General features: G+C 40.2%; 1 protein-coding gene across 1 annotated transcript in view; it reads left to right on the forward strand.

The window, feature by feature from the left end:
• Sp1 (transcription factor Sp8) overlaps positions 1 to 13,738 on the forward strand; it is a gene marked incomplete at its 3' end in the record, with an annotated part of 89,532 nt that overhangs the window by 21,737 nt on the left and 54,057 nt on the right. Inside the window, exon 3 of the mRNA XM_018514456.1 lies at positions 11,056 to 11,058. Within this exon, the coding sequence (XP_018369958.1) occupies positions 11,056 to 11,058 (3 nt within the window). The remainder of the gene's footprint in view (positions 1 to 11,055; positions 11,059 to 13,738) is intronic.

Consider the following 13,738-nt stretch of genomic DNA (forward strand, 5'->3'; position numbering starts at 1 on the left):
CTCGAAAACTAGGCTCATTCGACGTGTTTTTGCACGAAACGAACAAATTTTGCAAAAAGAAGCATTGTTCTGCTCTGCAAAACGAATGTTTGTGTTTAAAATATTATATTTTTATAAAAGTTTTATTAATATGCAGCCAAAGATGTAGTTTTTAAAATACATTAATCTTCATTTTAATATTCTTAGGCCCGTTTCTACCAACGCAGATTAACTTTAATCTCGGTTCAACTTACTCTTTGTCTTTAGAAACGAATGTTTGTGTTTAAAATATTATATTTTTATAAAAGTTTTATTAATATGTAGCCAAAGATGTAGTTTTTAAAATACATTAATCTTCATTTTAATACTCTTAGTCAAATTATCCCGGTCCCAGGGCTAGTTGAATCAGATGGAATGCATTAGAAAAATGCACTTTATTTTTCATACTAGTTATAAGTGTTTCCCCTTATTATTAAATTATTAGGTAGTTAAATGTATGTAGTATATATAACTAGTTCATTTTTTCGATAAGTCTCTTAATTTCGTCTGTAAAAATTCGAAACTGTTAAATGAGTACTAGCCCTGGTCTCCTTTACTTTGTGCCACATGAAGATATTTCGAACAATTATTTTTGTAACACAAAGCAGCTTATTTGCACGTAGAACCGTTACATCATCTATTATAATCATCAGTCAACGACGGCATGCAGTGCGACCAATGCGCGTTAATTTGGAACTCATCACGCGGTCGCGCGAGGTTAACGATCGAAGAGCTCGGACAAACTATCGGACGCAGCGATTGCATCACCGATTATTTACCTCGCGACGAGCGCGCGTTAATAACTATTTCGCGGTATCTTTCGCACTTATCGCACATGCGCCCGCTCGTTTATACGAAGCTATCAATTACGCGGATCCTTAGGGAAACTCGTCTCGTCTTGCCATTAGTCGGCTGGTTATTCGGCCGTAAGTCATCGTGTAATCGGCCCGCGCCGGGACATTAGGCCCCGTCGTACAATTCGTCACAATCCACCACCCGGACTTTTCGCGCACGCGGGCGAACGTCTCTTTGACTGCTAGATCGATCGTTGAAATCGTTCGGTACCGTTTGCGAAGGTATGCCGATAAAAAAAGAGACAAGCGTAGCCCGTTGGTCGTAAATCGACTTTCATCGTACGTACAAGCTTTCCGTCGTCGTTTTCATGATCGGGCCCGTGTGAATTAATCCAACGACAGGCCGTTGCGTTGGTGCGCTCGCGCTCGAGCGCCCACGTGTGTACGTGAATGATACATGCGTATTTCGGGCCGCGTATATAATAACAGGTTGCCAGTACCGGGCCCTCTCTTACCCTCTCGCGGCCTCTCAAGCGGTGATGTATGCGCTAATTGTGAGGCCCCTTCGCTTCGAGACTCGGTCTCCTCCGTTTCCTCGGCCCCTCCGCTCTGCTCCGCGCGCAACCGTCAGTGTCTTTTTCTTTCTTCATATACGTGCCTCATCGAGAATATGCCTTCTTCGCATATTCGCTCAGTTTTTGCTACAGACGAGAATTTTTATTCAACATTCCGAGTTCCTTTGCCGTAATGTTTTGTAAAGTCACTTACTGAATGCAACATCGAATTAAAGTTTATTATTACGCGATAATGATATATAATAGTGATTGGCGATGCAATACAAGATGAACTTTCTTATGTGCTAAAATATGCAAAGAAATGACGTAAATTAAAGGCAAGATGGAATAATTGGAACGACGCTTGATTCGATTCATATCACTTTAATGTTATCAATTATCATTGCCCGTTAAGGTAAATTCCTTAATGATTGTTTAAAACAAGAAATCTCAATCATATTTTTATCCTTAATCATATTTATATACTTAATCCAAGAAATATGATGGTAGTTGGAATATTGTAAAATTTGAAAAGGGCAACGAGCCAAAGATTAGGTGTTGTGATTTAATTCGATTTCAAAGGATCGATAGATAAGACGGTTATTTTATCTCCGTTTGCCCGAAGGGTTTCGACATATGCGACGTCGATACGTAACACGATGCATCGATTGCCCGCGGCCTGGCAATTAAGTAATTAAACAAATCTGTCGAAGGTGTTACGAATGAGTCCGTGCACGCCTTGCGATCACTCGTAATATACGAAGGGAGTAAAGTCGTTGCCAAAGACGTATGATCGTATTACTTGAAAGTCCCGTTGGATATTCATACGTAATTATTAACCGACTGATGATTAATAAGTAATATAAGGGATATATAAAATACTGTATCAAAAGGGTACGTACTTCAACTTTTTTATTTACGACAACACATCTGCATCCGTTCTGTTAAACGAAATATAAGAAAGTTGCAATTTTTTAAAATTAAGGTTTGTATTTTCAACAGGTTTTGAATTAAAGAAAGTTAAAAAATCGAAATATTTTCTCTTGGAAAAAAGGATTAAAAATTCTTTCTTTGGCTCAAAAAAGAAGAGTGTAACTTTGCTATATTTTACTAAAACATTATTTTCAGCTTTATTTAACAAATATGACAAAGCTTGTGCATTAGTACACTGTAAATATGTATAGCTGAATAGAATTATTAAAAAATTTTAGATCTTGTCATTTTCATGATCGATATTCGTTTATTTGAATTAAGTATTGATAACCATAATGTTATTTCTATTGGAAACGACAGTGACGGACGCATCCCATCTTTTCTAAATTTAAAACTCGATTAAACACGAATCTCATCCGAGGGAGAAATAAATCGCATGCGTGCCGCTGTTACGATGTTGTGACTCTCAAACCGACAATCTCGTTGGTACGCAATCGGCCTTAGTAGAACATTAACATCCAGCCCGATCCCGGGTTTAATCAAACGCTAACCGGCGAAGATTTAATCTACCGCAGACTCCCTCGAGAGACCACCCTCCCTGTGCCTCTTTGTCTCTTTCTGCCACTCTCTTTCCCTTCGTCTCTTCTCCCATTCCTGCGTCCTACACGTCTCCTTCTCTCCTTCTCTCTGTCCCGAGTAAGTAATATAATCACAACATCGGGGTGGCATCGTTATTTACAGGCACTCCATTTGCGGTAGCGAGCGTCGGCCAACGAGGTTGCGATCGTGGCGACGATATTGACTCCAGCTACGATTAGGGGATAAGCTCTATATGCGCGAGTTCTCGGGGTTACACGCTCCCTAATGCGCCTCGGGGTTTAGATCTCGTTTCTAATGTGATTCGGAAGCGATATTATCCCGCGCGACACATTGCTTTCACAATAAAAGAAGCAAATGGAAAACATGCATAAATCTGCACATGTAAAATTTGTGCGACAATCGATTTTATAATCTGGAAGTCAATCATGTAACTTTTTTCCGAGAGAAATGAGAAAAGTGAAAATTTTTGGTACCTGTACACTAAGAGAAAGATATTTATTTGTAAAAAATATATTTATTTTATTAGAATAACTTTTTATTTAAATACAGCAAAACAAAATTTTATACCTATCAAATAAGCCATCTATTTTTTTTACAATAAGATATATTTCACAGAAATGTATATTCCGTTATCACTAATAAATATCAAAGAAAACGTCTAACATTTGCTTCGGAATACTTTGACATTTTTTTCTCAGTGTGCATACATGCATGCATAAAAATTGTCACTTTTCACGTTTCCACTTTAGGGAAAAAAAATTACATGATTGATACCCAGGTTGGCCTGACCCTGATTCCTGTAGATGTAATTCGGCGCGGATTAATCAAGGAATCGCAATCGTGGTCGGAAAAAGAGAGTTAGTTATGGCCTCGTCTTCGTGGCAGAAACTTTAATACACTGGTCGGAAAGGCGATCCTATCGGTGAACGCTCACTCATCTCGATTAAGTCGTTCATCGGTGATTTCGATCTACTGGCAGCTCTGGTTAGCCTCGCGGCGAAGAGGACAGTACCTTTGTCGCTCCGTCGGAATCGATGGGCGACTACCACCGAGCCGCGCACACCAATTAAGCAATTAAAATGTCGTGCGTCCTCCTGTTCATCGGCGACTTCGAGGAGCTCTCGCGATAACCAGCAATGGTTATCTCGACGTGCGATTCAACTGCCATCAGAAAATTAAGAATGATTCGAATACATTAACCGCTAACGCATTATGAAATCGGACTCGACCTATCTGTATCGCGGCGTCGCCCTTAGCGCCTAATAAATTTCACCTTCCACCCGAGTAATACATAGATCGAAATATTTCTAATATATTTTTATGATGGACATCTCCCCGATAAATCTTGGATGCGAATAATGGATGTTCGGATCCAAGCGGCGATAACGCGTAACGGTATGACATACGCCATAACTGAATGATTATGACGTCGTGAAGGGGGGAAGGGAAAGGGGAAGGGGAAGGGGGCTGCAGCGGATGTCGCCCCGAAGCGCGAGGTTACAGCGATTCGTCGGCACGAATCGCGGAGGCTACGGCCTTAATTCCAGTAATCTTCGCGTCAGAGCTGCTTCCGATGCCGCAGCGCGGTGCGCGGTGCGCGGCGAACGGCGAATGCTCCGCTGGTGAATACTGGGGCCAAGTCCGATAGACGGAAGGAGCCGATCTAAGCGGGAGAGCACCGAATAATAACACACGAGACCAAGAAGAGGAGAGCGTCAGCGTTATAAACCGGAGTTTATAAGACATCCAAGTAACGCGGGACGAGAGACGCGGGGGCTGAACACAGGGAGGGCTCGGTGGCCGGCCGCGGGAGGAGAGGAGGGATTCGATAATTACTACCGGGAGTCGTGGAGGCGGCCCACGGAATCCTCCTCCCGCAACGAGCGCAAACGCGCAATTATTCCCCATCGCCATCCGACACTGGGATCTCCGATTCCGCGTTCCCTGCCCCGATAAAGCGTGTACACCACGCGCGCTTCGCGCGGATGCCCCGAAGAGGCTCCCGGTGTTCGATCGTTATGCGCGCCCCCGATATTATCTCCCTCGCTCGCTCTCAGTAGCTCTCGGATTTCCCGTGCCCGACGCGCGCGTGCCGACGCGTGAAAAACCGAGGCTGAAATGAGTGAGAGGCGCGCTCCAGTGCGGTGAATGGTCTGATGAAAACCCTTCGTCGCACTCATTCCTTTTTTCCGCTCATACATCAATAAAGATTTGTCGCGTACCATTATTTTCTTGTTAATTATAAGATCTTGCCTGCCTCGATTTCTTGTCTGATATTCAACTGTAACGAGCGCGCGTCTGATCCTTGTTAGATATGAATTATGAGGGCACACGCATGAAGATGTGTACGCAATGTCGCAATCATCGGACTATCGTGACGCGGGATCGTAAAGAATAAACCCGTATAGTTGCGTTACTTTATGCAATTCATTTTACCACAATCTTTTATTTTGCACAAAGCGTTCTTTCATGTTTTCCAACATATCTTTGCTTCGCATCGCGCAGCGTCTTATTTTTCACGACATCTCGCGCGTATTTTTGGCGGTGGAGCTGTGGAAAGCTGCGCTATCTTTCTGTATTCGCGTTACGGAGCGCTCCGTCTTTGCTATGTGTCACGGACGGATGAACGTGGTCGTAATGGGCGTGGTACTCTGACATCAGAGGGTCGCAACGCATCGAACGTGCGTTTATTTACGCGCGTACGCGCGCGCGCGCGCGCACGCGAGCCGACGCATGACACGAGTCACGCTTCGTCGATAATGGAATTTTATTAGAGAATTAATTTTTAATCGTTTGTTTGCATTAACGTTCTGATTATAATAGATACTACAGCAAACACATCAATTAACATTAATCAATCATATTGCTGAGAGGCATATAGAATAATAATAATAATAAACAATCAATGTCAATAAGTGGTTATAATAGATTAAAACAGAAAGTTTTATTTAAAGGCATACACCACAACGCAAGATGTTCTTCGCTAGAATTTTATATTTCTATCCATTAACAATGACATAAACGTTTCGGCCTCAAATTAAGCCTTCTTCAGTATTAATATTAAGCTTCATAAGTTTAAAATTTTATACATGTTTATCTAAAAAGCGCAATATTAAGTTGTGTTTCCCGTTTTACATAGTAACATTAATTCTACGCAATCGTTCGTCATATTCGTTACAATCATGTTACAATAAAATTTAAAGTAGTCAGCAATTAATTAGTCATGTGCTTCAGAAGAATTTGTCCATTACAAATAATCCACATTTTCAATTCATCCTTGCTATTGCCCACATAATTTCCTGATTCTGTGCTGCAATATAGTCCGTGGACGAAAATTAAGACATAGATCACTTACTGAAACAGTTCAACCAGTGAAAACGGTATGCTCTAATAATAATAATTTTATTGCCTATACTTACAAATTGGATTTTAATCCTTACCGTACTAATATGGGTAACTAGTGACGGAGCGATTCCTGTTCGCGCAAGTTTCTTTGAATCTTCCGGTAATTATAAATTATACTACATTTTATTATTTTTCAAAATAAAGAGTCAATACTTATTCTAGAAAGTTGAAAGTATATGTTGATGAATTTTTCGAGATTTTTAAAATTATTTTGAAGAGGTGAAAAAACGAAGATATTCTTGTGATCCTTGATAATATGGATGAGACATCAAATTGTACATAGTACGGCAAGGATTAATAATGCATAAAATTATTTAAAAAAAAGAAAGAAGAGGAAACAAAATACAATGCGCTATCAAATGAAACGACAGCGATACAGCTGATACAAGACTATAGAGAAATATTATATATGGATTAAAAAATATTTTGAGGCAAAGTATGTATAAGATAAAACAGCATTGCAAAAATCTTAAAATTTCTAAAATCCATCTCTTTTCAACTTAATTTATCATTGTCATTAATGCTGCATTAATTCTCTTCTCTAGCCAAATATTTTGTTTCAATACTAAATAACAGGAAGAGCGTACTTCGTAAAAATCGTATATATATATATTTTTTTTTTAAATACAAATTTTTAACAATGACATATTAGATAAATTGTGTAAAAATTATAAATTAATTTATGACTCACTTTGACGGTCATTTCGCAGAATTTCCGCAATGTTACATATCTGTATCAAAAAAAGGAGCAGTGATTAATATAAGTGTTAGTGTTTTAATAACAATTTATCATGTTTAAAGACAGATTTTTTGCAATAAGTTTATCATAATACGATTACAATAAAATTAGAACAGATTAACCCAATACGCGCTGAACAACGGCTGTCTATCTGAAAAGTCTTTAAGTAATCTATACGAAGCGCGAGAGGATCAAGATTCTTGTCGGACAAACATCTTGACGGGTCGTAAAGACCTATGTTATATCACCGCGGGTCTACCTCCAACTGAGTTGGGCACGATCCACGTTGTTGGACAATGTACGCGCATTGTGCGTGTACTGACATCAATCATCGACGCACAGGTGTCGTGCGACACGTCTAATGTCCATACAAATTTTGTTGCATTGTCGTTAATGTCGAAAACATATTATGCCAACGTGTATCAGCAACTTGCGGGTTACTATTGTCTCGGAGATTTACTATGTTGCACAGAAATACGTTCCACGTATTGATAAAAGGTCTGTTCGCGTTGCTTGAAATCTTTAAAAATGTTTGCACTCAGAGTAAGATAAAATGAGATAATTGGACGTTGAAAAGAAGATGCTAAGTGCAAAAAGTGCAAGCAGCGCAAACAGACTTAAAATGTTTTTTTATATTTCTTTAACGATGTGAAAAATAAAATATTGAAGGTACAAAAAATGAATTATTCCAGTCTCAACTCAAGATTATAGTTTATGTAATAATAACGATTTGCGCGCGCGAGCTTTCACTTTCTTTCCTGACCGTCTCTACTAAATCGAAGCGATAATTCATTCAACCTTACTTTGTAAGTCTACCTGCCCATCCACGAGTGATATAGCAGCATCTCGACGATAGTGAATCACCAACGCGCCGTCGATGCAGCGCTACGGCGAGTCGAGACACTTCGGCTGTCGATGACGTGACAAAAACACGCGTGCTGGCCAAGCACGCGTGTTCTCGAAATTTAAAAGAGTGTCCGACCCCCGCGGCGCGATCAACGACGTCGAACGTTTCACTGCTTCGCGATGTCAGTCGTAAGTAATGACAATACGATGACTGGACGGCCGCTAAACACCTGCATTCACCACCTTATCTCGCGGATCCCGCTGTTAGGACAGGTTTTCGCTATCGTTAACCATTCTCCGCGTATGGACGATAGTTCTCGGGCGCTTTGGGTGGTCTCACCGCCGATAATCTTGACGCGACTCTTGACGCCTCCCGCGCATCGTTTTCCATCAGCACCAGCGATCCAATCGTGACTTCGCCCCCGACCGAGCCGTTCCGCGTGCGCGGCTCTTAAATACCTGCCACTCGATAGCGATAGTGTATTTCCGAACGAAACTTCCCCGTGCGGTATACGATACATCGCCCTGTAAATCCAAGATCTTTTTCTCTCGCGCACAGGCTGGTTGCTGCTTTTCCATCAAGGCGCCGTTTCATGAAAGTTGCGACGGGACGAGCAGTGGCGAACGAGCGTAGCTCGGAGTAAAGCGAGAGGGGCTCGTAGACCCGGGATTGACGTAACTTCCCGAGGCTCGTTGAATATTTATCGCCGCTCGCCTTGTTTGTACGCCGTTCTGCCTCGCTTGAATTTAAATACCGTGCCTTTCGTACCTTCGCTCGTGCGTTTCCCTCTTCGCGAGCAACGATTCTTTCTCGCCTCGCGGGATTATTTATAGAAAGGTGATGGGAGCGTGCGGCGGCAGTCTCGTTGCTCTTCTCGTGTAAAGCGGAAAGCCGCGCGAATACGAGCGGAACACGTATCCGCAAAGTCATCACCGCTCGTCGACGCGATCTCTTTGCTCCTATATATAGAAGACGAGTGTTCGCTGCACTCAATATGTATGTATCTTTTAAATCGATTTTTTTTCTCTGACTTTCGCATTCTACAACGCATCGTTCGTAATACTGGATACATATGTATAATCAAACTCACAAAATATCTCTCTGCTCTACTTAATATATACTGACGCGAGAAAAAATTTACTAAATCTCTTAGACATATTTTTTTCAATAGTAACTAAACATTTACTTACAGTAAATAAATATTTTCTCAATAAAAAACTGATAATTAAATTAATGGTTTTTGTACCCAATAAATATATCTTTATATTTAGTAAATATTTAATACTATTCAAATATTAATGAAATTTAGTACATTTTTTTCAGTGTACAAGTGTATTCGCCTCGACTATGAATAAAATAACTCGGTGTAAGCAGACTCTATTATTATCAAGCTTGCGAGACCGATCCTTTCATTCACCGCATGATTGACATTAATTACCGGAACACAATCGGCGGCTTATCTGATCCCAACTTGATTCTCGATGGCGAGATACCGCACCAAGTTCGCCAGGACGCGTGAAGTAAGATAGGGTCGGAAGACGCTCAAAGGGAAAACCCCTCTCCGCAGCGGTCATCACCGCGAGGCGAGCAGAGCGACCGGCCGGGCCGGCCGCGGAACCTCGTCGAAGACGTCGGGAGAATCCGTGGCGAAGCGGGAGAGTACATACACGCAACGGAGTTTCTTCTCCCGCGGGAAGGCGTGGTCGGTAGACGCGCGACGTCCATTTGTCTCGGGCGCCTCCCGCACCAGGAACGCCCTCGCATCCCACGGGCATCGATCACGTCTTCCTCTTACCGGGCGCATCGCGCCGCGCCTCTATCTCTCTTTCCCCCTTTCTCTCTCTCTCTCTCTCTCTCTCTCTCTCTCTCTCTCTCTCTCTCTTCCTCTCTTTCTCTATGTACATTTTACACGCGCATACTCGCCTACACGTACACCCTCGCACGACAACGCGCACGAGCCACCCCTCGCTGGTCCCCGATGGCACCGGCGTTGCCAACTTTTCAGAATGGAATTCTGGCACAACAGGAACAAAATTCTAATATTTCAGAAGGGACATTACGGGGTACGGAGTCAAAAAACGAGAGGAACGACTGTTTAAATTCGAAACTCCCTTGCGGCGATATTGATGCGAACACGATATTTGTTCCATATGATATACACGCACTGATCGCCAAAGATTTCTCCAGATAAATATTAAATAGTTTATCCGAATTTTTATATCTGATTTGGAGCGGGCCTTTAGTTGTAAGTTATAGGTATTAGTCTGAGAGAATCATCGCTGTACGTTAGAACCTTCAGACACTCCGCCAACTAGGTCGCTTTTGTTCCGTTCACGGCCGATCGCGCTCTGGCTTTCCCTGCACTCTCTTCAAAGTCCCTCTCTTACAAAAATCCGGTTTTCCAGTCAGTAATAAAGTTATCCAGGTGTAATAAAATACGCGCACTATATCTCGATGAGAACGTATATATGTAGAAAGTTACGGGTTTGTACAATGTGATTAAAAATCTTAATGGCGCACCGTTCCGGTCGATCATAACTTCAAGATCACGATCGAATGACAAACTATAATTAAACGGTCCTTTTGTATTGTCATGATTTAAGGAACGTCAGTTTTCACTTTTCATGAAGGTTTTAAGTTTTTTTTTTTCGTAATAATATTAATGAGAGAGAATACAATACATATATAGAGCAATTCACTTGAAGTCGGAGAAAGATGATTTGGAATTCTTCGTTTCTTACATATAATAAGATCGTTATTAAAAGTGAGGAATTTCTTTAACCTTCTCAGAGATATTTATTAATATTCATTCTAATATTGTACTAAGATATATGATACACAAAAGAAAAAACGAACGCTGTACACTGCAGTATTTTTAATGTTATTAAATTCTATTATTCTCTTTTTATTTACAGATTTAAATTTACAGATTTTTATTCTACAGATTTAAATAGAATAAAACGTAACTACAAAATATTAAATGAAAAATTTAAATCATTTTATTCTACAAATTTGCTTCTTAAAATATCGAAAACAAAGTCTAAAATCGTTTTTTATGTTGCTCCATCGTATCATATTGTTGGTAGCGGGCAATAAGTTAATAAGTTAATTGTCTTTTGCAAAACCGATTGCTCCAAGTTTTGTCCTTTTGTTATTTTGTTTCAGCCGGTAAGTGTGCATGATGCCTCCTATGCCGAGGCGAACGAACGTCAAGCGTTGATCACTGGATGGCTGTCTGGTTACGCGCATGGCAACTTTCAAGTAAGCATCATCGGTTATTGTTACAGCAAGTACATACTATTACTCCATAAAAATTCTAGCATAGATAAAAGGAAGTCAGTCTGATGATTTTCTACCCACCACTACTTTGTTAGTTGCGCGAAAATCCCTCGTTTTACGCGCGACAGACATATCTATTGGTTTTCAATCTCGTGTGTCTAATAGTTTCGATCTCGTAATTTTTCACGCTCTAAGATCGCGATATCGCTCTTACTAATTTTACAAAATGCAAATATTCGCGCACGGAAATATATCAGGCTGTGAATATTCATGTTGAACGAAACGATACGGTACGTTTCGCCCATTAGCAAAATCCGTCATCCTCGATGCGTTTAAAGAAAGTAGACACGAATTTCTGTTATCGAGGGATCACGACGTTTCCGCTTTTATTTTAGTTACGAAGCATTATCGTTCCAAAAGAATTTTACAAAAGCAGAACAACGCTGATGATTCGTGAAAGATTATTTTAGATTTAGAAATATGTGAATTATCTCAAACAATTAATATAATTAAAGGATGAACGTGTAAACGCAAAATCGAGAGATATCTAACAAAGTTCTCATCCACTTTGCGATCGACGAGAGTGGAATGACCGACACTATCGCAGTCCCTTAATTTTTGGTAAGCGGGTGACGGTAATTAACGGGTGCGTCGTAACGCATGCCTACACACACCACACGCGTAAAATGTATGCGTCGGCGTCTTCTCGTCTCTTCCCCATTGCACGCGCGCGAAATGCATACCGGTAACGCGCGGCGAGGTGTTGCATATGCATGCGTCGATCGATATGAATGCATCGTTGCATGCTAAACGGCTGCGGGCCTATCTGATCTGCCATTTTCCTTTCGGCCGCGAAAGGCATCCGCGTGGCTGTGGCTGCGGCGGCGGCGGCGGCGCCGATGCGGAAACTCATCGTGTGAATCCCCGATTATCGTCCGGTCCGCCGCTTATTACCCTCTTACCGTACAATGTGCCAGATCATGTTTGGCTTTCTACCAATTCTGGCTCCTGTAAGATTCTCGGTTCATGCGATAAATCACGTTTGACTGAAGAATAGTGGATATCAACAATCATTCCCCGCGCAAATTGCGTCAGTATATCGCTGTATTAAACAGACTTAAACGTTAGGCAGTTCTATTCAGTGCGAGAGCGATTTTATCTCTGGAATTTTGAGACTCCTCGTATGTGAGAGAATAAATTTCTTCTCTATCTATCTTTTTCGCACTTTCTCCTTTTTTTAAACTGAGGCATGATTTCTAGCATAGATACATGGCAACTTTGTTGCGTTGAAACAATACGTCTGTTAGAACTTGCGTCAGATAAACTGTACATATGTCATATTCTTAATATTATCATTTACCGTCACCTGTAATAACAATAGTGCATTCATCAATAGTAATACGATTAAGAAAATGTATTCCAATGGACAATAGTGTTATTGAACGATATCCGTAATGAGTGGCAGAGTTATTGATGATAGACGCTGATGTGATCGACAATTGAGATGCTAGACCAACGCAATCGTACACCGGGCTTTTATCCAAGGGGTATCTCGTACAATTATTGAAGACATGCTACTTTATGACGGAGGGTATCTATTCAAAAGATCGATACCTAATTAGGTCGACCCTCGTGAGGATACGATGGCCATGTATTCCTCTCGTATCGCATCTAATTATCACAGAAATTGACCGACGCCATTGACACATACGAAGATCCGCGGTCTGATCGCAATGGAAGCTGCCTTGCATGTTCGTCACTGTATTTAATCGCTAATAAAGGTCACTAGCAACGATAAAAAGCACTCAACACAAACCATCTACATATGTACACTAGGAAAAAAATTAGTGCTTTCAGTAAAACTGGCATTTCTTAACAGCAATAAAGTACTTTGTTTATATGTATAACAAATAAATTTAGTTTTTTCTGCTCAATACATTTTTCAGATTTACAAATTATAAAAATAATTATTTATATCAACTAAACGATTAATAGATATAACCAAACGTTTTTGTTCGATGTGGTTTAACCAAATACTTTGTTGCTACAACAAAATTTTAGTTTATAGAATAAAATTTTTTCGAGTGTAACAAGTTATACTGTTTTGTTCTATGAGACTTAAAATGAACCGAACAAAATTGTTTGGTTAAAATATATCAAACAAAAATATTTATTTATACTAATTAAACCATTTAGTTAGTATAGACAAATGTTTTAGTTATTTAAAAAACTAAAAATATTAAGCAGAAGCAATTAAATTTTTTGTCGTATAAAATATTTGATTGCTGCTGAAAAATGCTTTAACTAAACAGTTTTTTTTTAAAACACTAAATTTTTTCCTAGTATTATACATATACTTGATTACTAATTCCTTTATTTACCGTCCATATGAACGTTGACTCTGACACTTATTATAATAACGTAGAAAGGACGATGTAATATGATCGATGTATTGCTACTGGCTGATGTAACATGTTACAGTATATTCGATGTATACCAATGGCTATACGGATCATTTAATGTTACAAAGCTTCGAAGCATTTTTTGATTGGTTAAATATTGAGATACT

The sequence above is a fragment of the Trachymyrmex cornetzi genome, unplaced genomic scaffold (assembly GCF_001594075.2).
Source record: "Trachymyrmex cornetzi isolate Tcor2-1 unplaced genomic scaffold, Tcor1.1 scaffold509, whole genome shotgun sequence".
Lineage (NCBI taxonomy): Eukaryota > Metazoa > Arthropoda > Insecta > Hymenoptera > Formicidae > Trachymyrmex > Trachymyrmex cornetzi.